Source organism: Thamnophis elegans, chromosome 5, assembly GCF_009769535.1.
Source record: "Thamnophis elegans isolate rThaEle1 chromosome 5, rThaEle1.pri, whole genome shotgun sequence".
In the NCBI taxonomy this organism is placed as follows: Eukaryota; Metazoa; Chordata; class Lepidosauria; order Squamata; family Colubridae; genus Thamnophis; species Thamnophis elegans.
In genome coordinates, this window is record NC_045545.1 from 70614966 (window position 1) to 70642021 (window position 27056).

General features: G+C 34.0%; 1 protein-coding gene across 1 annotated transcript in view; it reads right to left on the minus strand.

Moving 5' to 3' along the window:
- Nucleotides 1–27056, minus strand: part of PTPRT (protein tyrosine phosphatase receptor type T) — a 437694-nt gene that overhangs the window by 68016 nt on the left and 342622 nt on the right. Inside the window, exons 17-18 of the mRNA XM_032218597.1 lie at nt 16065–16094; nt 2651–2847 (exon numbers count right to left, since the gene is read on the minus strand). Coding sequence (XP_032074488.1) covers nt 2651–2847; nt 16065–16094 — 227 coding nt within the window. The remainder of the gene's footprint in view (nt 1–2650; nt 2848–16064; nt 16095–27056) is intronic.

The following is a 27056-nucleotide window of genomic DNA, read 5'->3' on the forward strand; positions in this document are numbered from 1 at the left end:
AGCTCATCAGTAGGGTGTCAGCAGAGAAATGCCTACATGCTGAATATGTCATTAGTGCATCATTGCTCAAAGGATGTCAGTCTATGTGCACCTGTTCTGTAAGAAGCTTGCAGAATGTCTTCTGAATTAGACACAGTAGAAATTTAAGGATTTTCTCTCTCTCTGCAGTTCTCTTTTTGGAGCCAATACTAGTATCCATTTGTCTTATAATACACCTGATAAATCATAGTCCCTTCATGGAATACTATGTAGCAAACTTAAATTCAATACATTCCAGATACTTATATGATTTTTCTTGCCATAAATGTATGACTGCCTAAAGATATGTTAGCTATACTTGTAGATAAAATAGCTGTAGAAACATTTGTAACTTCCCCTCTTATTTTTCAGTAGTTATGCTTTGCTTTTAACCTGATAATTTTTCATCTAGACAGTGATTTTTTTTTTAAAAAAAATCAGAATGGATGAAAATATTGCTTTGAAAATACTGAGTTCTATGAATTGTAATTAGAACCTTGAATTTATCTTCATTGTTATCGAGGACAATTATCTTCATTGTTATCGAGGACTATAACAAAAATGAGGAAGGTTATATCTATTTATGAAAAGCTATTTCCCTCTGATGTTCTCTTTTAATATATTTTTATTAAAATTTTAATTAGTTTAATAGTAAAAACTAATGCAAACTAAATAGAAAGGGAAGAGAATGGAAAGAATAAAAAGTGCAGAAAAAGGAAAAAGAAAGAAAAAGAAATATATAAAGAAGTGATTTCCTACGTTCATCACAACAAACATGCACAAATTTTATAAACCTTCATAGTATAAAGTTAAACATGTATCTCTTCATCTTATGTCTCATCCCCTATTTATAAACAAATCCATAAAACATTCATAAAATTGTTCAATTCTGGTGTCAGCAAAACGTTCCTAAAGGGTTGCCATAATACTTTTTAAGTCTTTTTGTAACCTCAGTCAATTAAACCAAGTTATATTTCTTCCTTTTACTTCTAACAGACTCACTTTTTAATTCAATAAAATATTGATGTATGTTTTTCTTTCATTAAAATCTTTTAGATATAATCTATCCATAGAAGCAGACATAACAGTGACAGTGTTGATATTATAGTTACTAACTTCTGGTTGCATTCTTCAAAGCTGTCCTTTAATATTTCCAGAGTTATGTTTTTTTAACTCTCTGTAAGTCCCATAAAGAAGAGGAGGGAAATGCATCATTGCATTTCCTTAGTAGCTATGACTCCCAATGCACAAATGCTACCTAATACTGTTCATTATTTTTCATACCTGAATCAAGGACCAACTCAACAGAAAGCAGCATTAAGTGAAAGTGTGTGTGATTTAGGTGGGATTTTACACTAGCTCTTGGTTTCATAGTTTTGCATTTTACAGTGCATATTTCTGTTCATCTGCTCAACATGGTTTTAAAGAGTATTGTTTAATAACTGAATCATGTGTTATCCCAAAGAATGAGATTTCAGAAACTAAAACTGAGTAACGGAGGTAGCATAAACAATTAAATGGTACTGTTTTCTGTGCTTTTCATTAGCTGTCCATTTCTGACAATAATAGTAGAGAAGAAATGTATCCGTGGATGGACTCCTCAGCTCTTCAATTCAATAACGTTTTATTCCCAGTTTTGATGTAAGCAGCAACAGCTTATTTGGCAATGTTGGATTTTTCCATACAGCACCTAGTTTGAAACTGCTGTTACTCTTTTCACTATATGCACAACTATTCATGATTGTTGAAGGAGTCATAAGATCATTACACTTTCAGGGTGGAGACTATAGACCATATTTACAAAGTGGATCCAGTTCAGAATACTCAAGTTAAACTTAAATAAATTTCATACATTTCTTATATGGTGATAGTGAAGGGTTTGTAGTAGGCAGTGCAATCAATCAGAATAGAGCTGGAAGGGACTTTAGAGTTCTTCTAGTCCAACCCCCTGTTCAAGCAGGAGATCCTATACCATTTCAGACAGGTGGCTATCCAGTCTTTTCTATGCAAAATATAATAATGCAGAATATTTTTGGTTGCTCTTGAATCAGGGCTATACTTTTGGTTTTTCCTTCTATTATTAAATGTAAATTAGGACACATAGGTTTGTTTGTGCTTCTAGTTTCAAAATATAGAAATGCACTGCAGTGGCTTTTGACAAAAAAGTCAAAAAAGAATGTTCCAGGGACAACTTTAAAAAGATGTGGGGATATCAGGTATTTTTATTTATTTATATTCCACCATTATTATTTCTATAAATAAATCAAGGGGTAAGCATACCTAATATTCCTCCCTTTTCCTATTTTCCCTGAAACAATCCTGTGAAGCAAGTTGGATTGAGGGAGAGAATAATTAGCCCAAAGTCATCCCGTCAGTTTTCATGTCCAAGGTGGGACTAAAACTCTCAGCCTCATAGCAGGTACCTCAACCACCAGACTAAACTGGCTGACATTGAAGGTTGTCTGTATCTGCTTTGAATTAGGATTACAAAAGTCAGAAAGGTCTCTAACTGCTTCCAAGAGTTAGAGCAGAAGGACAGAAATAATATTAAGGGTTTTTTTTCTTAATCCTTAACTTCATACCTTTAACTTTTTGCTTGTTTGCTTCAGTGACATGCAAGTCAATTAATTACCAAAATCTTCCTGAGCATGAACATGAGCATATGTGAAAATGTGAAACTTACTGAATCCATTAACATCTTGACAGCCTGAAGTGAAAGTGTCTTCATTGTGAGCAGCACTTTTTGTAGCAGTCTTGTCTGAAGCAGCAACAGGCCCCATTTCTCGTTGACTGCTGCTTTGAGTCTCTTTCTGTTTCTTGGCTAGTTTCCTTCAAAGTGTTTTGAAGAGGGAAGAAATCAGAATCAGTTTCTTTCATAAATTAAAAGAAATTGAAATAAAATCAAGTCAACTATATAAAATATATCTATTATCTGATTTGACACAACATGCAGGGTTGTCCCAAAAGTGCTTTTTTAGAGGCAACTGGAATTTCTGATTTATTTTTTTTTGAAGACGATTCACTTCTCATCCAAGAGAAGCTCTGAGATGAAGAAGCTTCTCGGATGAGAAACAAAACATCTTCAAAGAAAGCCCAGAAAGTCCAATTGTCTCTTGAAAAAGCATGGTTGGGATAACCATGACCTGGATGACTGAGAATCTCCATAGACAACATGCAGGGTTGTTGCAAATATGAGGATGCATTTTGATACATCTCCATTTGCAAGAGTTAACAATGGAGAGTGGATATGAAAGTAGCAATGGAGTATCATGGAAATTAACAGCATTCAAAATTTGGATCAAGGAAAAAAGAGCACAACCAAATGGAACAGCAATTGGATCATATCAAGCAATTATATAAACCTAATCATGGAAGCTCCTTTGATAATTTTGTCCCCTCAGAAATGCTGCCAACCTCTATTCCAACTGGAAAAGCAATCTGTCTGCTGAGTAAAATATATTTGTGTGAGACCTTGATCCTCTAATCTTTTGGCAGTCTCCAAGAAAAAAAATGGTGATAATAAGGCATTGGTATGAGACAAACAGCTGTATTTTTATTTTCCATAGATAAATGACAAAGTTTACCCTGACTAACTTTGAATTTAAGTACATTTAAATTTATGTTAAACATTATATATGATTAAAACAATCTAAAGGCCTGCCTTTTGTCTATTGTTTAGTCACTTATACTCCAATGCTACCTATAAAATGCCAATAATCAAGTTATGTTTTTTTACATGTGTGCAATTTCTAACCACTTAGAAGCCTGTTTCTACAACTATTTCTGATATACTGGAAGATAATACAAATTAAGGGTCTCCTTAATTTAAAACAAAAATCAGTTTTGTAGTAAGTTTCTATAAGGATATGCCATTAAAATTTGTACTAACATCTTGCTGTTGGCTCAAAAAGAATCAAGCCTTCCAAGTGAACAATAAGAAAAGCTGCTATTTGTGACTCTGCTATTTGTGACTCTAAAACACAAACACTTGCAAAATGTTGCTCTTAAAGCATCTCATACATTGTAAGGATCTAGAAATTAACTTTGAAGCAGAACTAGGACAATTACAGGTAATATCGTAGAGAACTCTTATCTTCTAATGCTACTATCTCCTTTTCTATCCCAAAGGATGATTTTGGACTGGATTCTATGCATTTTATTTGTTGGGTTCAGAAAACTGTAGAACATTACTTTCTCAAACTTTTTAATATCATGAGAAAATACCGAAACCCAACAGCAGAAAGCAATATATATTGAAGACTTCAAGGAAGTTTGCTAGATTGGAACATAACTCTGAGCCTCCAGGTTGCAAGAGTGGGGTGTGAAGAAGCAACCCTTGGGTGTAACTTTCAGAGCCTTTACAAAAATTGCAGGCAAGTTGTAAATTTTAATGAGACAGAATGGGAAATATATTAAGTACATGGGACGTAAAGAGTAGTTGCATTTAATTAGTTTGATATAATGTTAATTAATAAATCCAGGTGTATTTCATCTCCAGATCACCGTGGCCAGTGTTGATGATTTAAAAGATAAGTACAGTGTTAATCCACAAAGTGTGGCATGCCTGACTTAAAGGGAAAAAAATAACTGGGAATTGACAGGAGAGCTGAATAGGGTCAGAGAGTTATCATCTCCTTTCCCTTGATTATTATCTGAGTCCTTTTTATGCAAGTCTGAGGAGAGAAGAAAATTACTCATTTCTCATAACTGTTAAGTATCAACTGTTTGCTTGTACAAGTTCATTCCAAAGATCAGATGATCAGAGAAGGATCACCTTATGATTGCTTTCTTTCAATCATATTAAACCTTGAGAAAGATAAGTCATGCCAACATATTCTTATTTGCATAGAGCTTTCTTCTTAACACAGATGAAGAGAAGAAATGTTGGTGATGGTAACACTTGGTACACAATTAAGTAACTGAACAGGCATATGTACTTAAGAGGATTTTTTCCCCTATAACCACAAATAATATTTAATATATAAACTCTATGCTTTCTGTCATGCTTGGGACATTCACATGAGTGTACAAGTACATTTAATACTAGCTTTTGAAGCTAGAAACAAATGGCTTTTAAAATATTTTATTACCCTACTTGGGGGCCAAGAAACTCAGTGAATAATTTATCCAGAACAAGATGGTCTTCTATAATTTCTCAAGGTTATCATTCTCTGGAATGACACTAAAACTGATAGTGGAAAAAACTCATGATATTTTTTTTTTCTTAAAAATTTCAGTTGGAATTTCATTGTGGAAAGCTGGGAATGTTTCAGAGCATTCCCTGTAACAAGATGTTACAGAATTATAATCATACATCCCTTTGTTATGTTAGGACTAAATAAGTTAAAGAGAACCTTACTCTTCTCCTGAGAATGTTCCTGAAATTCATTGTTGGAATAATAATACAGAAGTAAATTCTATGTCATCGAGTTAAATGAGAATGAGTAGAAAAAAAATCCAGAATTTCTCTACCTACCTCAATTTTTACCCTAACCCTTACCCATATCCTTAAACTGATATTAAACAGGTATAGTAATAACATGCTGTCCCTATAAAGAGGCCATATTTTATTTATACCCCCAATAGTAGTTCATCTGGTTTGGGCATGAGCTAACCACAAATGGTAGCAAAAGAAAAAGTGTTTTTTCCCCATTCCTACCAGTGAAACAGCCCCAATTTGGGAAAATTATGAAGGGGAACAATATTTAAAACTGGCTGGATATAGAATATCATGAGCTGAGATGACACAGTGGTTAGAATGCAGCACTGTAGGTTACTTCTGCTGACTGACTGCTGCCAGAAATTTGGCAGTTTGAATCTCACCAAACTCAAGGTTGACTCAAACTTCCATCCTTCCGAGGTGGGTAAAATGAGGACACAGATTTTTGGGGGCAATATGCTGACTTTGTAAATCACTTAGAGAAGGCTGCAAAGCACTATGAAGTGGTATATAAATCTAAGTGCTATTGCTATCACAACATTGCATGAACTTTGTTGATAAGAAAATAAAAAAGAGGGAAAAAGAGTGTGTAACTCTAGCTGTTATAGTCATTCTTTGTGCACTATGTTATCATGTTTCCCTAAAAATAAGACAGGATCTTATTTTCTTTTGATCCCTGAAATAAGCATTTGGTCTTATTTTCGGGGAGGTCTTATTATTTTTGAGGTGCAAGAGGCGGCAAACGTGTTACCTCATGGCTGCTGCTGTGTTGCAATATTTTCAGGGACGGCTTATTTGGAGGGGCGCTTATTGTAGCACATGCGCTCAAAAGCCCTATTGAGCTTATTATCTGGGGAGGTTTTATTTTTGGAAAAACGGAGTATTCAGTAATAAAATCTGAATAAAATATGTTATCAGTTTTCCTTTGTCTGGGAGATTGATTTGTTCATAAGAACAAAAAAAAAGGTAATTAACGCCTTCGTATTTAAGTGAAAATTAAATTGTTCCTTACATAGGAAACCCATCTTTTCTAAAATCAGCTATGGTTATTTAATACTGCATACATTTAGAGATAAGAATGCCAGGCAAAGATTGTGAGTTCATACTATAACTGACTTTGGTTCTGTATGAAAACTGTCTCCCTCATGCAGGAAAGTTACTAATGAAAGTTTCATGCAATGAGAACAGCAGTAATTATTTCACTGGGGCAATTTTCATTGCTCCTATGAATTCCTCTGGCATTTCCTCTAGCTTGAAGGGCTCTTCTGTACACTAAATGTGTCAGAGGAGACTGTGGAGTGATGAAAAATGAAACAGTGATGCAATTTTGCTTTCTCTTTTAAGAAGCAGGGTCTGCAGGGTCAGGAAGCTGCTTGGTAAGGATGCTTTGCATTAAGCACTGACAAAGTGAAGCATCGGTGCCAATAACATTGAGATGGGAGATACAATTTCAACCTATAATTTCATCCACCAACCCACTCTCTATTTCCCTTTGCACTTCCTAATATTGTACCACCAAAGAAACTTCTGCCATCTTGAATTCTTCTTGCATGTCAAAATTGCTTATTTCACAATCGATAACAATTATAGTTTGGATTTTGCAAAATAAAGATAAACATGGCATCATATTGTAAATTAAAGGAAGGTTGACACTGGCGTTTGGACAAGGTATTACTAGAAATCTAATAGTGGTACAATTGGGCAAAGGGGAGTAGGACTGATGATGACACTCATTCTTTGAAGCAGGTATGCAATTTAAAGATTTGCAATGCTCTTTCAGATGTTACTTTAAAAAAAGAATTAGATATTGCATAACTAATATTAGAATTTTTATTTTTTTAAATATCAGGATGATGCAGATAATGCACAAAATGCCTACTGAACGAATGAACAACTGATATGCCCCTTATATCGTAATACTATTCATGATGTAAGGACAAAGGACAAACTTATGGAACATTAAACTGTCATATTTTATGCATTTGTATAGAGATTTGTAAGATTTAGAAATGAATAAGCAAATGACAGAACATCAGCTCTACTTCAGAAACAAGAAAAAAATAATTCAGAATTCCCAAGGATAAATTTTGAGAGAAATTTCAAAGGAACTTTGGAACACAAGCACCTTGCTAGCATAGGATTAATAAATCTTATACATACTCATTACATCTTAACACAATATTTACCAAGTTCAAAATGAGTGGGCCTGAGTACAAACCATATGATATAGCATTTCTGCTTTGGAATTTGTTCTAATATGGGAAGTGGTTCTTAAAAAACAAATATGTGTATATTTTTATGGCTTCATTATTCTGCAATGATGAATGAAAGGCACAACATGATCTATTTCTTGACAATGTAGATGGGCTGCAATTAATCTTTCACCATATAGGTACTAGTAAATGGGTTTCACACTCTGCTGGGGAGGTATCATTAATATTGACACAGGAATGAACTCATGTGCAGAAGCATGTCTTCTGTGAAAAGATATGAGACTGTATACACACATTACATTTCCCCATGATTAACTTACCTACAGCTTTTGGAAATAACCCAATTTTCTGGGTTTACTGTAGTGTAAACTAAACATTGCACAATAAATTATACCTAGGGGAACCTATGGGACTAATTCATCTGGCAAGTACTACTTTTGCACTGGGTGATAAAAAGATGGCGTTTTCCACTTTATGCAGTTCAAAGTAAACACAAAGCATTAAGATAGCAATATGATAAATATTATTAGTAGGGGGCCAAACGTTCATGTGCATACTGCTAAGTCCCCCAAAGGTATGTTTTATTTTATACAATTCTAAATAAATAATAATATTATAAAGAAAAATATATAATATATAACCAATAAGGTTCAGCAGTATATTGTAGGAACTAGCTAGGTAATTGCCCAACTTATGCAGAAATAGTATTCTAAATTGTTAATAGAATGCAGCTATGTAAACTTAATTATTATTTCCTTTGATTTCTCAGTCAAAATATAATCTGAAATGATGAGGCTCTCATAATGAACATTTTAAGTTACTGAAGTTAGCCAATATTGATATACTATTAAGGGGTATAAATAACAATGAATATTGCTTATTAAAATAAATTTAAATGGTACATTGAGGTAAATGCCTATACACCCTAATAATTCTCTTTCTTTAAAGGATTTATTTATTTATAATTCATTTTATATGGCTGCCCATCTATGCAGTTCAACTCTGGATGGTGAACAAAATGAAAATATAGCAATCCATTAAACTGAAAAAAGAAACGAACAGAATTCTCCACCACCACCCCTCATTAAAACCTCAATTCCCATGCAGCGACACCAGAATTCCAGTAACTAAAATTCTCACCCTGAACCATAGAAGAAGAGCCAGTTCTTCAATCTTCTGAAAGGCCAATAAAACTGGGGTTCTCCATATCTTTTGGGGGAGATTATTGTATAGGTGTCATGAGAGAAAAAGCATGCTTCCTAGGACTCAACAGGTGACACTGTATCCTAGAACTCAGAAAAAAATCCATCCTTCATATCTGATGGTAGATGTGGAAACCATCAGAGGCACTTAATTCTGTAAGTAACTTTAATTCCATATTGGGCCTTATAGATAATATTCTACACCCTAATAGCACTTGGAAGCCATTTCATTTATATACTAGTAATTATATATGGCTGTATCCTGGTGTGCCCAAAAAGCACATGTACACTGCATTCTGGAAAAAATGAAGTTCCCAAATTTTGTCAAGGACAACCCCCTATACAGAGTGTTGCAATAGGGGAAGAAGGCATGAGTAACCATGAACTAAGAATAGATCTAAGTTGATCTAAGAATAGATGCTACTGGTGCACAAGATGCATTTGTGTGAAAGCTATAATGGTCACAGCTGCCACTTTCTCCTCAAGTATATTTCACATTACACAGTAACTTTATTATCTCATTTAGAGTTAATGATGGAAAATCACTTGAGCCAAAACCATTTCTTCCCATCCAAATATTTTCAGCCTTCAGTCCATTACCACATCTGGATGGCCTGGGGCAGAGATATTCCACTAAGATATACTGATACTTAACTCCATGCCAACAAATTATTCATCCTGCGGTTTCATATAGATATTAAATAGGAGGGGATAAAGAGTAAAATTCTGAAGTACTCTGCAGCATACATCTGAATCTTCCTTTTCCTACCATCACTGACTGGAACCAACTTCAAAGGAAGAAGGAAAAACACCGAAGAATTGTGTTTCCCAGACCCAACTGCCTCAGTTAGTGAACAAGGTACCATCACTGTTAAAAAACTGCCAAGAGATGAAGGAGGGCTAGGATTGATATATTTCCCTATCCTGGGCCTGTTAAATGATAAAATACCATTGTTTCTTTGCTTTGCAATAGCCACATCGTATAGCTTTGAAATTGAATGGCCCACAAACATAGATTCAAAGGTATATCTGCAGTAAAATAATTCAAAATTACCTTGCTGCTTTTTAAATGAGAGAGAAGATCCTGAAATGCTAGTCTGGACTTAGAAATTAAGGGAAAAAAACATTTGGGATAGTTCATGTCCTTTATCTAGATTACAAATCACATAAATAACCTGATATGCCAATATAATGATTCAAAGTAGCAGGAGCTTATAATTTGCTTATATATTGAAGAAACCTAATGAAGCAATTAAAACCATTAGAGTGAGACATTAATGCTCAACATCACAGAAGGTAAGACTAAAATGACCTTTTTATAACATTTTAACAGGCTAAGGGATATTTAAAATGTAAGTGTTCACCTATTGAAGACTTATTTTGCATCTTGTTTCTATTTAAAAGTGTTGGCTTAAGAAAATAATAAGGGCCTCATTGGATGAGAAGCCTGGCCCATCTAGATCAGCAACCCACCAATTGTACAGAGCAGCCCACAAATTTACATCTACGCCTTCAGAGGCAGTCACATTGCCATCAAGGCTTAGCAGCCATAGATCCCCATGATCCCCATGAATTGGTGGAACCACAATTTATTTATGGACTGTATTTTTAAAAGCATTCAGTTGTCTTCATTTTTCCAAAATTCAATTGCTCTGTATTGATCTCTAATTCTAGTATTTTGGGAAGGGGAAAACAATTTTTTCTTGTCCACTTTATGCCCACCATGCTTAATTTTCTACACCTTAATCATGCCCCCTCATTTGTCTCCTTTGTAGACTAAAAATTCCCAAATATCTCAATCTTTTCTTACAGTAAAACTGTTCTGATTATCTTAGAGGAAAACTAAGAACTGATTATCCTAATTGTTCTCCTCTTGAAACTTCTCAAATTCCCTTAAATCATTTTTTGAAGTGTGCTGACCAGAACTGCACACAACATCATAGATTGATATAAGGGCATTATGATGTTGGCAACTTCTCTTTCCTCATTAATCACTGCTAGCTCTGATCCTATTAACTTATATGAGGAGTTAGGGGTTTTGGTACAAACATGTATCACTTTACCCTTGCTCACACTGAATGACATCTGGCATTTTGACACACATTCTGCTAATGTGAAAAGATTCCTTTGGAGCTCTTCAAAGTCCTTTATTGGTTTTGCTACTCTGAACAATTTAGTATCCTCAGTAAAGTTGGTGATTTCACTAGTCATACCCAATTCCAGGCCACATATAAAGTATCTTTAAAAAGTATCTTATCTAATACAGTTTGAAACCCTGCAAGTAGTAAAATAACCGAAATTTGGAATGAGCTACATTGTTTAAGATTTACAGATAATGGGAAGCTGTGTTAACGTAGTGGGTTTATTGACCCTTCTTGTTTCTCCTTTCTTTGTGTGTGTGTGTGTGTGTTTTTTTTTTATTTTGTATTTTTTACTATTCTCTTTTTTTTTCTTTGGCTTTACTTTTATTTTATTTTTTTAATTTTAAAGTTAGCTGGCCTTATTATACTCAAATGCTTGTTAAAGAATTATGCCGGGTATGGGACCTGCGAAGCCGTAAGGGGGTTAGGGAGGGGGGATTATAGGGGGGAGGGGGGAGGGTGGAATTACAGTTTCAATTCTTAGAACAATAAGAATTCACTTGTATACTGCGGCTCGTTTTTCTTTTTTCTTTTTTTCTTTTTCTCTTTTATTATTTAAAAAAAAAAACAAACAAACAAACTGAAATGTATGGATACACCAAAGCGAGGAGAAGAGGGAAAGAGGAGGGAGAAGTAAAGAGGGAGTGAGAGGGAATGTAGGGAGGGTGAGATGGAGGGAGGGGGAGATGTCTGAGGGGGAAGGGAAGTAGAAGAGGGGAATGCTGGAGGGGTGAAATGAAAGTTGGAGGGGGAGAAGAGAGGGTGTATGGGGGAATGAAGTGTCATGTTGGGTTTTTTTTTTTCTCTTTTTTTACGCACAGTATATAAGTGATTGTATAAAATGAAAATGAAAATGAAATAAATAAAATGTATTTAAAAAAAAAAAAAAACTTACTAGTAAAAAAAGTATCTTATCTTGGGACATAGCCCTGGAGGACTCCACTAGTTATATTCTTCCATTGTGAGACGCATCAAGAAAAAAAGATAAAATTTAAAGTATTGAATGTGAGTTCTGACCTGTCATTGTGTTAAGCTGTCTTTTGAGTGACAGAAGCACTTATATGAAATGCTAACCTTCCATAAAGAAAGCAATTCAAATGCTACTTCTAAAGTCATGACAAGCTGTATCAGTGATAATTCCTGTTCCCTTCCTTGACCAGCTGAAGCATCTAAACACAACTGAAGCATCTAGAAAAAGTAACTTTCATCACATTAGTGTCAATCCTTTACAGATCATAGGCTTATGAAATGTGAAATTCTGAAGAATTTCACCTGCCAGTTATCATACACAGAGTGTGTATATAACTATGTTTTGGTCATTACAGAAATGACAAGGTGAATGGTGAAGAAAGAATTCCCAGATGATTGTAAGAAGAGAAGGCAACCAGTGGGTGCTGGGATAAATGTCATAGAAAAATTCTTATGTTAACTGTTTTCATACCTGTGTTGAATTTTGTTGACCAATAGTAAAACTAGAATGTAGTATATTAAAAAAAATTTTAGACAATAAGGAACAGAAGCCTCTCTGAAACCTCTTTAGCACCTAATAAACATTGGACTTTCAGTTAGGTTATATTAAATGACTACAATTACATAACATCTGAGATAAATCTTTAAATTCTGTTCAAATATCTACTTTGATTTCACCTTTGAATCATAGAGTGAGTGCTAAGTCGGTGTTTGACCAGGGAAACAGGATTTGAAATCTCTCAGCAAGTATCTTAAAGCATTGAAGTAAATCTAGATCAGCCATCTAGATCTAGCTCTATTTATTTAAAGAGAATGTACTGAAGTAAAATGTAACATCCCTTGGACGAAAGGAAGGGTAACCACAAAATAACTAAATAAATGAAAAAGAACAAGTATTCCCAGAGAATCCCAGATCATATTTAAATCCTTTAAAAGATGTGAAATAATTCCTGCTGAACATCCTGAATTTACATGATTGGGACAAGCTGAATAGAATGTTACAAAGACGTCCGTATTCCTCTGGACAATACCAGGTTCACAAAGTCACAAAGGCTGCAAATCCAACTTTGTATGCTAAAATTGTCTAGGTGACTGTCAATAGGAAACCTTGTGATTTAATGGTAAGGAGTCTGCATAATCATATTTTCCAAATGTGAAGCTTCTAAAATTATTGCAGTTGTGCAGTTCTTTCCATTCATTTCAAAGATTTGACTTGAGAAATTTATCTGCACCTTTAAAAAATATAAAAATGCTATAGCAGCAATTCATGTGGAATTATATTCTTAAAATGCAAGGAGAATCAATGTTTTATTTATTTTCTATATTTGACAGATTCAACATGTAAATGATGACATTTCACAAAATAGTTGATACAGATTTATCCAAATGATTCTATTTGAATCACTCCTTTTAACAACTCTATTACTTTATGCATGAGATTGCAGAGGAAACTAAATATATGCTTTGATATATGATATTAAGCATGCAGAAGGTTGCATATAATCCCTGGGTACTCATTTTGCACATGTGAAAGTTTCAAAAGAATATTCAACAATATTCTGTCAGAGAGATAAAACTAGAAAAGAAACCTATAACCTAGCCTACAGTATAGCATAGTGAATGTTTTCCCTTAGGAAGTAAACAGTGCTCCCTCAATAGCAAACAATGTGAAACTTCTAGAATAGCATAAATAAAAACCTAAAGATGTAACAATATAAATTTAAGCCACCCTAAAATTAGTCACTGCCTGGATGATGGAGTAGTTCAAAATACTATTAATTTCTATAATTTCTATTTAATTTCTGCATTATTAGAAAAGCAGGATACAAGACTTAAACATTACAGGCCATATATAACCAGAGCAAAGGCAGTGAGATCATTTTCCAATTCTCAGAGACTGTTTGGACGAGTCCCTACAGTTGTCTTGGCAAGTTTTTTTCAGAAGTGATTTGCTACTTCCTCCTTCCTAGGACTGAGAGAAACTAATCGGTACACTAACTAACTAGCTGGCTTATGCCTAAAGTGGAATGTGAACTCAGTCTCCCAGTTTCTAGCCTGATGCTTTTACCACTATTCCATCTTGATGCTATGAAATCACATTTAGGCTCCATGGAAAGCAATGGACAATATAGACTAAGCATTAATGAATGTAGCATTTGTATATATTTTAATATATTTTAATTGTTTTGTTTTAGCTTTAAAAAGCATTTTCATTAAAAAAAATACTAGCTGTTATGAGCATTTTGTAAATTAAAAGGTGACTTAAAATCTAACCAGATTGTGATTAATGTCATCATCATCCCCTCTCCTCCCCACACCCAGTTTTCTATTTCCTCTTCTACCAAGTTGAGTGAATCATTTCAGGAAACCTAAACTGGAAATAATACCGTCTATCCCTGGAGTGGCTTCTGAAATTCTAATGCTTTCTGCAGCTAGGCCTCATACTTGAATGACTGTGTATTTTTATAAACAAATCTAAAGTAGGGATTGCAAAACAGGTAATGATGGGCTTCACTTTTTGCGCCCTTGAGCTAGATAATCTATTTGCTGGAAGGACACTGTGAATTCTTTAAAGAGAATTGGGAGATTGAATCTATGGTTATATTACACCAAATGATATTCATACATTCTGTCCTTCCTCTCCCTAGACTGTGAATAGAAGACAAAAGTTAATATTATCCTATTAATAGGGTAATATTAATCCATTCATTAGAGTAATATTAGCCTAATGTTATAAACATACTAAGGCTGAACCAGAAGGACAATCACATTTCAGGAAGCAAAAGAATTAATTTAAGGAGCAAGAAAAGGAAAAAAAGGAACATAAATGTTCTTGCCTTTTATTAATTGAGAAAATCGTAAGACTTCTATAATTCTCTTTTGAGAGAAAATAATATATATGAAATATGATAGCAACCCCCTGTTAAGTGCAAAAGATATTCTAAAACAGGATTATAGCTCTTAGAGATATAAATAGTTGGAAATAAAGAAATGAACTTAAATAAACATGTATGATTCATTTTCAGTTCACATTTGGCTGTTTTTTAAAAGCAAAAAACAAACATTTGATAAGGGGAGCCAGCCAAAAAGAAATCAAAGATACTGTGCCTGCATAATTTAAGGATTAGCGGAGTCCAAAATAATTGAACTCAAATGCTAGGATATCTTTTAAAACTATGGAAATCAAAATTTAGCAAAGTAAAAGTGCAATAAGTACTTTTAAAGGTGGACTCTAAAACTGATTCATACATGGCACATGATATACTGTATGTGAATTCTATGAAAAGTTAGTCTGAACACTGAGGAAAAAGCATTTAGTTAATTTTGTTTTAAATTATGCAACTTCCTTAGATTTAATGAACTGTGTTAAAATGTTCAAGTCTGGCCTTATTAATAGATGCAGGCATTTATTTAAGATGCTGAGGAATTATATGACCAATCACTCATTTTACCCCAAACAATAAGACCAATGCAACAATATTTAATCAAGGTGCTAATACGAACCAGAGTTCTAATTTGATCCTTTCAGAAGCACATGGCTGCAGATATTTTTAAGGATTTTACTTTCCTCACTACTTCTATCTTGATTACAACTGTGAATATGCAAGTGTGCAAACTTATCTTCTTTGAACACTTTCCCAAAATCTGCAGTCTCAATAAAAGGATGCCCAAATAATAGCAACTTACACAAAAAAAGAACTAAAGCTATTGAATGTTTCCAAATGAAGATTTCCTAATGCATAGTATTGATTTTCAGGAATGTAAGGGACAATAATAAGAGTCCTTCCTGTATTCATTTTTTTACCCTATTCAGACAGGTGACAGTCAAAGGTTAGTGGGGAAAAATGAAGTGGGAAGGTTACGAATTATATCTGCACACACAACCAACTCTCTTGTGTTTTTCTTTTTTTCTGCCCTTTAAATATGTGGCTGGGGATATTAATAGTGTGGGCATTAATAGTATTCTTTAAAAATAGTGAAGTAATAAGAAAAATCAAGAAATATTTTATAAACAAAGAACAAAATCCTGCTGCTCTCTGTGCATGCTTAAGGAAATTGTTATATCCAACTAGGTACTTACAAGTAATAGGAGTAGGAATATGCATTTCTTCTAAATATGCAGTCAGATGAAGGAAATGTCCAATAGTGGGGAAGAAGGAAAAAAGCATAATTAGACTTCATATCAAGGATTTTAAGTTTGAACTGTACATAGTATTGCAGAGCTGACTCTACTACCAAATTTGCTTTCATCTCCTATAGTTATTGAATACTGGTCTAAGGTCTGGTTGCTACTTTCCTCAAACAGGAATGTTTGCACGTGACAAATACAACTGCTACTCATGTTTTGTATAGTCCTGGGCAAGTCAGTTCACAATGCTTTGAGTTCCTAACCAAACAATAATAATACCTACCAATTATTTTAAGCCTGTTTAGGCATGAAGAATACAAGTTTAGAGGTAACTGAGGTCTAAATTTAAGACTGAAAAATTCATAAGCAAGCTTTTATGGGATTGAAGAAGGGGCTATTTTGTGATTCTGGCAGCAACAATGGTTGCATTCCATGCATCCATTTTTGCCATCTAATCGCTAGTTGCTCGTTTACAGAACAATCAGTAAATATTTTAATTTGACAATCTCAGAATGCCACAAAAGAGCCAAATCACACTGCAGAAAAGTCAATCACATTTAACCACATGACATAAGTAGAAGAGAAAAGTTATCTTAGATCAAGGGTGTCAAACTCGCAGTCACCCGGCCAGATGCATCCTGTGCTGGCCACGCCTACCCCTAGTTTAGCGACAGGGGGAAAAGTCGTGATATGTCACATGATGACAATGTGATGCTATGTGTTTGACACCCTCTGTCTTAGATGAAGAAAGAAAGCAGGGGGAGCAGTACGGTGACTAAAAGCAGAAAGAAGAACATTCACACAGTGAGAATAGACTTACTACATGAATAAACAATTTGCAAGGCTGTCCCAAAAATAATCAAGGGAAGGAGCAATGTGGAGACAGCAAGACAAAGTTAGGAATTATTTGGCTGAGCTCTACTAAATATGTTGATAATTCATTTCCTATATATTCTAATAATGGAATTGCTTTTGCATATGAAAATATAATAAATAAACTCTGCACTTCATAACTCATAATTATGTATTCTAGTCTGTAACCTCTTTAAGCAAGCTGTTGTAGAATAATTTGCTAGGAAGAGTATTGTCTTGGCAAAGATTCAAACAACGTCAAACACACTTGTAACTAGTAATGTACACATACATATTTAATCTGGATGCTTGTAAATCTAGGATTCTCGATTAAACCTGACTTGCCATGCATTATGAACATACATGCAAACACATCTTATATAATTGCACAGAATCTCCCACTGGTAAATAAGCTCCTTTGAGCATTAAAATAACCATTTGATGTTCTCTCAAGCTACCTATGAGCCATACAAAGCAGCTATATAACATAGGTTTTGTCAAACCTCTAGAAAGTACATGCATAGTTTAAGTTAGTAAAATGATGTCATACCAGGATGTAATCTGGAAGATATGATTTGATTTGTTCCTGTCTGGAGTGTATTTTATTTGAAATGTATATGAATAAGGCTTGCAATTGTGCATAAGCACTTTGAAATCACACACATGTTCACAGTCAATGCACACAGTGCATACTAAATTATCTGCTTTAGAAATAATAACTTTCAAATACTCCTAACATTCAGTTTCTTCCCCTGCTGATGATATATCGTGTTCTTCCTACTTAGTCATTAACCTCCTGAAGTTCATCCATTCATATTGCAATGTGTTACACCTCAAAGGCACCTTGTAAAACAAGGAACAAGTTGTTCTCTTTTGACAAATGTGTCACATACTATTACAGACAACAGACAAAAGCTAAAACTGTACAGTGAGCTATACTTAATATTTAACAGATTTAAAATATCACTGTAGTTTCAAGAGGTAGTTCTTGAAATCAGAAATTGTCACCTAAAACATGTTTTAAACCAACCAACCACTGCTCTAAAGACAAAGCTTTATACAATTTTTTTTTCAGTTAAACAAGGGATAGGATTTCTCAGCAGATTAATTTAGCTCTGCTGTCTATTCCATCTTCCTAAATCCAATTTAACTAAGACAATTTGTAAAACTAAGTCACAAGGAGGAAAACATAGGCACAGTTTTTGGTTCCTTTGCATCCTTTCTATTTTCTGTGTTATCAGTATGCACATGTACAGGAACAGTGGAAGTCACCATATTAATTATGTTTTAAGATTCATTAGTGCAAGTGTCACAAGAAAATGACTTTTGAAATGATTATTAGTTTGCCAACAGTCTTAATTTCCTACTAAGAATATATAGGGCCCAGGAAAAAAAAAATGTCTCAAACTTCAGTATATGTTGGAATGAACAATATCATTTTCTCCAACTCCAACAGAGAGAACCATACAAATGGGAACATAGCACAGAGAGGATTCTTAACTTCTGAAAACAAATATTCTATAGCAGAGATGACAAAATAAATGACTTACACACGACTTTTCAAAGCCTTTACACATACAGCATGAACCCTGCCCTACAGCTTTGGGCATTAAATTTAAACTTATAGCAACCAACCACAATGAGGTTTTAGCAAGCAAAGCTACAACTGCATCATCTCCACAAGTTAAACAAACAAGTGAGTGTTCAGTGTACCATGATTCAAATTTATTAAATATTTAAATATAAATATTTATATATTTATACTGCTAGGTTGTTTAAAGTCCCCTTTTTTCCATTCACATTCCACTGAATCCTTAAAAACTCCAGTTCCATATCCGTTATGTTATGGTACCAATATATGGAATTAATAGCTTGAATATTTATGTTTCAATTACTTATGCATGAAATGGAATTTCAAGCACATTTGGTACCTCATTGCCTACATGTTTCCTTCATTCTGATTGATTACACATTTCAGCCTACTGATTAGTTCCATTTCAATCCATGAGACATTGGTGATGACTAACTGAGATCCAATGATTTCAATTGGAGCTTTTAAGTGTAGAATCACTTGATAATACAAAGATTTCATTTCTCATTTGGCTGTTATAAAAATGAGCCAACTTCCAATTTTTAAAGATAATCTCTACATAATACTGATAAATTCAAAAAAGGTCTTGAAAATTATGTAGAAATGTTATGTACAACACGTCTACATGGAGGGATGCATTATTTATTTTGTTCATAATAAACTAAAAAATCAGAAAGTCACTCTCCATTATTCTATCAAAGAAAATGCTGCTGGATTCATATTAACTATTCCGTTACCCGTCAAAAGCGTGAACGTCATAAGCGCGCCGACAACACCGCGCCGCGCAGCTAAAACCGCGATGTCAAAAGCGCGCCGACAACAGCGCACCGACAACAGCGCGCCGACAGAAGCGCGATTTAATTTAAGGTAAGATTTACAGTTAGGTTTAGGGTTAGGTTTAGGTTTAGGGTTAGGGTTAGGTATAGGGTTAGGTTTAGGGTTAGGTTTAGGGTTAGGTTTAGGGTTAGGTTTAGGGTTAGGGTTAGGTTTAGGTTTAGGGTTAGGTTTAGGGTTAGGTTTAGGTTAGGTTTAGGGTTAGGTTTAGGGTTAGGTTAAAGGTTAGGTTTAGGGTTAGGTTTAGGGTTAGGTTTACGGTTAGGGTTAGGGTTAGGTTTAGGGTTAGGGTTAGGTTTAGGGTTAGGTTTAGGGTTAGGTTTAGGGTTAGGTTTAGGGTTAGGTTTAGGGTTAGGTTTAGGGTTAAGTTAAGGGTTAGGTTTAGGGTTAGGTTTAGGGTTAGGTTTAGGGTTAAGTTAAGGGTTAGGGTTAGGTTTAGGTTTAGGGTTAGGTTTAGGTTTAGGGTTAGGGTTAGGGTTAGGGTTAGGGTTAGGTTTAGGGTTAGGTTTAGGGTTAAGTTTAGGGTTAGGTTTAGGGTTAGGTTTAGGGTTAAGTTAAGGGTTAGGTTTAGCGTTAGGTTTAGGGTTAGGTTTAGGGTTAGGTTTAGGGTTAGGTTTAGGTTTAGGGTTAGGGTTAGGGTTAGGGTTAGGGTTAGGTTTAGGTTTAGGGTTAGGTTTAGGGTTAGGTTTAGGGTTAGGTTTAGGGTTAGGTTTAGGGTTACGTTACAGCGCGCTTCTGTCGGCGTGCTTTTGTCGGCGCGCTTTAGGGCTAATTAGTCGCTCATTTGTCACGCGGTTTTGTCACCGTACTTTAGACAGCGCGGTTTAGTCAGGTGCGCTTTTGTTGTACGCGGATTTGTGATGGAACCTAACTATTCAAGTAAATTTCCATTCTATGAACTTTATTGCTTTCTCGATGCTTCCAAATGTGAATTGCTTGCTATTGCATACAAAATTACTTCTTTACCCAGTTGAAGGAATGGTTCATCTAAATATGTACCCTGGAAACTATTATCTTTGACTGTGGAATCTACAAAAGGAGGATTGCCTAGAATAGACCAGGATGAAAATCTTCTCATAACAGTTATTCAAAGTAGTGATAGGGAAGACATTCTTTTTACTTTTCCTCTTTTTGTTCTAAATCCTTAATTTCTAAACTCCCACTGTGATTATTGAGATTTTGGGTACTCTTTTACCCATTTTTTGTCATTCTACTTCTATCTTCTATCTTAAAAGTACATAGACTCCTCTCTATATGTTTATTTCAATGATTAACATATTTTGTATGGACTTTAATTGCTGCATGTGCTGGTTTTTTTTTTAAATAAACAATGGTTAAATAATTGCTTCCTTTTTTTGATTTTGTGACCTACTATATGTTTTCTGGAAAATATCATTGATGGATGTGAGTCTCACTACAGAAATGCAAAATCTGTTCACGGTTTGTCAGATTTCAGATCTGGTTACAAACAAGAATCTGAATTTGGAATTTCTGGAAACTTGATTGGTTTCTCATCAAATACACATAGATTTTGACAATCAGTGAGATGATAAGAGGTTTTATTGAGCTTTGTTAGGTTATTAGGCTATGGAATCTAAAGAGAACAAGGCAGGAATATAAGACATCAAATGGCTATAGCTTTTATTAGAAAAATAGCCCTTCCCCCCAAAATATCTACAATGTTTAAAGTTTTAGTACCAACTAAATGCCTTTAAAAAGAGAAAATAGGAGGAGAAGTGCATCTTTGCTTTACTGAAACAAAGATAAGATGTTGGATAAGGAAGAAATATAATTTTCATTTTTTCCTTTGTACATACATACATAAAATTAAAATAAATATCTATCCTATTACTTTCTCAATATTTTTTTTAAAAGTCTCAATGCAAGTTTGGCCACGACAGTTTGTATTTATTTGTTTTATTTGTTAAATTTATTTGCTTTATTTTGCCATGGGGCTATACTTCTTTATTCCATCTTCTCACAGTTCTTATAATGAGCACCTTCTCTTCCTAATGAAGCTATTTACTCTTGGAAAAACAAAAAAGCCAACAAAAATAAAGCATTTTAAATAGGTATATTTAAGACACTCCCTCCATCATCTTTCTTATTTTGTTTCTTCCATTTCCATTTCCAAGTCAAAGAGTACTGTATACCCTGTATAAAATCCAACTTTCTGTCCATGTGCTCATTGCACTTTTCATGTTATATGAATAGGTTTGAATAGGGATTAATTCAAATTCTACACATAGTAAAAGAATAATAATAACAACGAACGTTCTAAAGATTCACAGTAGACTCTCATCACAGATTCCACAAATCAAAATGTTGGAGAGTAGTTTCTAGTTCCAGCTTACTAATAGACACAAGATTAGCCTATGATCCTGATGAAATTGAGCAAATGTAGCATTAAACAATGGGAATTAAAATACCAATGGCACCATAGTCATTTAATCTTTAACATCAAAATAATTTTCTGCACTATTTATATACAGATGGAAGCTTTTTCCCCATTGAGATTCACAAACTAGAATAAAATGATCATGGGAGTTGTTTGGAAAAGAATACATTAAATTAGTTCAGTTGCATGCACCTATATGCTTAAAGAAAGACATTAAATCCACTATTGATTTTGGGAAAATATTCCAAGTACATAAAAAGTGATTTGATACTGATTCTGAATGATTGGAAAATACAAATTTCTACAACTATTTGCTTAATGTCCTAATGATAAGCACCTTGAATTGATCATATTTTAGTGATTGATTGTGTCATTTTTGACTCATGGCAACCACAGAGATATATTTTAATATCTTCTTGCAACAGAAGAGATATATATTAATATAATATGGTTTGATAAAGGGAGCAGCAGAAAGAGAAATAAAAGGAATCTGAACTATTACAAGAAAAAAAATAGTACTTCTATTGAAATGTAAAACATGCTCTTTTTAGATTCTAAGCTTCCTTTCCTTGCTACATGTCTAGTAATAAATTCTTATTTGCTGAAACTTGTCTCACTGCTATCTGTGTGTGAAACTAATCTATTCTTAAAGGTTCCAGCATTTATTTTAATAGATTAAGGTAATTTGTGGATTTATTCAATAGCACATTCATTCATTAGTATTTAAAATGAAAGGGTGATTATCCCCGTAGAAGGGAGTTTATAGACGAGCTAAAAGCTGCTGTCCTACTTTCTACTTTTTACCCTTTTTATGCAACTAATCTTCAATTTAAAAAGTGAAAATGCTTCTTATGTTTGAATAGACAAAAGACAGAGGTTTTGTTCATATGGTTTGTGTAACAGGCTATGTGACCAGAGAAAACTATGTGGCGACATAGTCAGTGCAAGAAGTCTTAGGATAGAAGCCCCTATTTTCAGAGGCCAGCATTCTGGAACCATACTAAACAGAAAGAAAGAAAGAAAGAAAGAAAGAAAGAAAGAAGGAAGGAAGGAAGGAAGGAAGGAAGGAAGGAAGGAAGGAAGGAAGGAAGGAAGGAAGGAAGGAAGGAAAGAAACCCCTGAACACTAGGGGAATTTTTAAAAAGGATGGTAGTTGGTAAATTGTAAATTCAGACACAGAGAATAAAAGTTTTTTTAAATCCTGCTCTCATTTACCTCTAACATCAATATTTTGATTTTTCCAGGTACATCTAATTAAAAATTATACCAATAATTATCAGACTGAAAAAAGTAGACTGCTAACAGAACAGGATTAACACACAATTTGATTAGAATGTAGCACTAGTTTCCTTTTCTGAAATATTTTGGTGAGGGAAGAATGTGTAAGAAATAGCGTGCTTCTATCTTTTGAACCGAAACCAATAGATAAACAGAGAAAGAAGGATCTTTTTAAAACATGATAGATCTTTTTCATAGGTAGTCCTCAACCTCAACCATCATTGGGACGCAAATTTCCATTGTAAATCGGTATAGTTGTAAAGCGAGTCATCAGATGATCAATTTTATGATAACTTGTAGTAAGTTGTTAAGCAAATCTAGCTCCCCCCATTAACTTTGATTGTTGGAAGCCAGCAGAGAAGTTTTCAAATTGTGATCACATAACCTCAAGATATAGCCATTGTAAATGTGAGCCAGTTGCCAAGTACTCTAATTTTGCTCATGTACCAAAAGTGGTGTGATGATCACAACTTTGAGGATTTGTTGCAAGTCATTTTCAGTAAGACTGTTGTGCATTTGGACCATCATTGAATGAATGGTCACATATTGAAGCTGTATTGAGGAGCCAAGGTGGCGCAGTGGTTAGGGTGCAGTACTGCAGGCCACTTCAGCTGAGTGTTATCTGCAGTTCAGCAGTTCTAATCTCACCGGCTCACCAGCTCAAGGTTGACTCAGCCTTCCATCCTTCCGAGGTGGGTGAAACGAGGACCCAGACTGTGGGAGCGATATGCTGACTCTGTAAACTGCTTAGAGAGGGCTTTCCCTATGAAGCGGTATATAACTCTAACAGCTATTGCTATTGCTATTCAGTGCTAAAGCTATTACTGGCAATTTAACTGAAGCATGTAGAACAGCAAAATACTAATATTGTGAGGCTTGAGTGTAGTCAAATGAATCTGATGTGCTTATATTCAACACGGAATCACTTTAATTAAACTTCTCAAAAGAATCTCAGTTTGATTTTGTGTTTATGTTAGTTAGATAAAATCTTTTGACTACTTATCCATCTTTAATTTCAACATCACTTCAATTCTGGGCATTTTTGTTGCTATTTAATTCCAAAATGTTTTCTCTTTACCTAGCTCTGCTTTGCTATCACTCTCCCTTTTGGTTAACAAAATGCATCAGGAAAATTAAATGAATTGTGTCTGTTGCTGATCAGCCATAATGCCTTAGGCTGTGAGCAGATGCCACTCTGATAACTGAAGGTAATGCCTCAAGTTTGTCTAATTAAATTACTATTTTCTGCCTTATTGCTTTAAAAGACAAGAGAATCTTGTCCTTGTTGCTCGGTGGGCTGAAAGACTACTCGTTTTCTTCAAGGCTGAATTATTGTTTTTGTACTATCCATCTGATTATTTGTTTATTTAATTATTTCTGAGTATTGGGTTTTTGAAGACTCAGTTCCTTTATTCCTCACATATTCCAGCTCACCAATGTTTTTTTTCTAATTTGCTTCTCATTTCAAAGCACGATAGATTTTTTTTTGCAAGCCATATGTCTCTCAATATGACAATACTTTCCACTGTGATCCAATTATTGTACAACTTCTGACCTACTTGATTAGATGAAGGCTTAAAAGTAACTTCAGGGCACCAACAGATTTTGTTGACAAGATAGTCCTGTTTAATGTCTATTTCTAGCTTGCTTCTATTTTGTAAGTGACAAAAGACAACTGAACCCAAATCCTCTTTGTTAAAGCTGGTGGGCCCCTATTGCTCTTTTCTTAATTATTGTTTGAAAATTGACTGTATACAAGATTATAAAACCCCAAAAATGTGTTTGTAAAGACATACTAAAAGTCTTAACATGGTATATATTAAATTCCTGGGTATAAGTTTTACCTTTCTAGCAATCCTTCATTTTCGAAATTAGTTTGTTACATTTGCTATCTACCATCCTGGTCATAAATCACTATGGGGAAAACAGAACTCTCACAGAAAAAATAATAATTTAAACCTGAGGCATTAGGAGTCAATTAGTAAAACAACAGTAAGTCTATACTGTACATGGTCCTTTTCTGTCTAAATAGAAATTTGTTAAGAAAAAGCAGTCAGGCAAATTATTTTCAATGTTTTTCGATCCATTAATTGCTCTTTCAGCTGATCTATCCTTAGGATCATTGCCTTTACTTTGGAGCAGGTTTCTCTCCCCACAATAATTTAAGGTGAATCTGCCTCCTGTTAACTTAAATCCATTATTCTTTGTCCTGTATTTTGAAATGAACGAAAACCAATGTTATACTTTCCACGTGACACATGTTCAAATATTACAACAATGCTATCATATTCTCTATATCCCTCTAGCCAAACATAGCTATAAGTACTTTAAACTCATTTATAGAATTTAGTTCCTAGCCCCCTGGTTATCCTCATTGGTTTTACTGGAAAAACTCCCAATTTTTCTAAATCTTTCTTCCAATGTTGCATCTAGAACTGGAACCAATATTAATATATGTATATGCAGAATTATCTTTGCACACCCAAGATATTTTAATACTTTGATATGTCATTAAGTTTACTAGGGAATATATCAACATGAAGCATAGGGTTTAGCATTTTTGTGATAATATTACTATAATTATCTGTAATTGCTATTGTTTTATTTGCCATATTTCTATAATTTATACAAACTTTGTTCTAATCTGGTTACACTTAGTGAAAAGATAAATAATTGTAGGAAGAAAACATAAATTACTTTTACCCCTTCCATTCCAGAATTATTTTATTAAATTTCATATAAGTATACTTTAAAACAATTAGATGATAAATAGCAGCATAGTGAAATGTAATTAATATTCAAGCACAATGGTTACTCATAACCATGTATAAATAAAGGCAGAATGTAATTCTATACAAAATCATTCATTTATAAAATACATGTATTATTTTTACTGCAGTTACTGCTTCAATTATATTTTATTGGAATATAGTGAAGAGAACAGCTAGTCTATGAGCAAATGCTCCCAAATTTAGCATAGTTGTGTAAAATTTGCTAGTTTGCTTCCATTTAATGCAAGAAGCTACAGATGAACACATCGCTGAAGTTAAAACTGTTTTCAATCCAAGAGCAAATGTCTCATTTTGAAGCTTTGTGTGCAAACCACTCTATTTCAAATTTAAAACCTTTCCAAAATAATCAAACGGCCTCTTTGATTGTCAAATAGCTAGTTTAGACATTAAATAATGTTTGAATTAAAATGAAATAATTCAAAATTTGAAATTGTTCAAATTCAGTCATTTTATATACCCCTACAGAAAGCTATCCCCCGCCCACATTTTCAGCAAGAGAAACTGCAAAATAGATGGAAAAGTGTATAGTATTTAATTAATTGAACTGAATTTAAATTCAAGCACAAAAATGTATGCATGATATATTTATAAAGAGTTCTAATGCTCATGCATAGGCTATATTTATACATTGCTGCTTGTAAGCATCTTCGGGATTTATAGAGACAAATGGGCACTGGTGTTTAGAATATGAGCATTTGTTTTTTACATGCTTTTTGATGGACTTTCTTGTCTTTGCTATAACATAGATTTAACTTTAAGAAATTTTTTAAGAAACAGGAAAATGTATAAAACAGGCTCCTTCTCCCCGTACCATTTATTGTAAAACATACAATAAATTATACTTATATATAATTACAGCACATATATAGAAAGCTTTACTGTAGTTCTAAACTTAAAGGAGTTCAGTTAAACACAACTAAAAAAAGAAAAATGAATCTCCTGGTATGAACAGATCCCCATGACTATCATAGGCTCTATGGGTTTCTTTAACTATGCTGAAATATAAGTAGTTTTTGTATATAATCAATACAAAAATGCTTCCTTGATACTAGAAACTGCCAAGTTAATTGAATGACTAAATCACAATATGTAGTAGGCATGGTGATCATAAAATGAGAGCAAGGAAACTCAGCATGCCATGCTGGTTCAAAGTGTGATAGCCAGTGGTTCACATAGAAAGCATATACAGATGCAAAAAA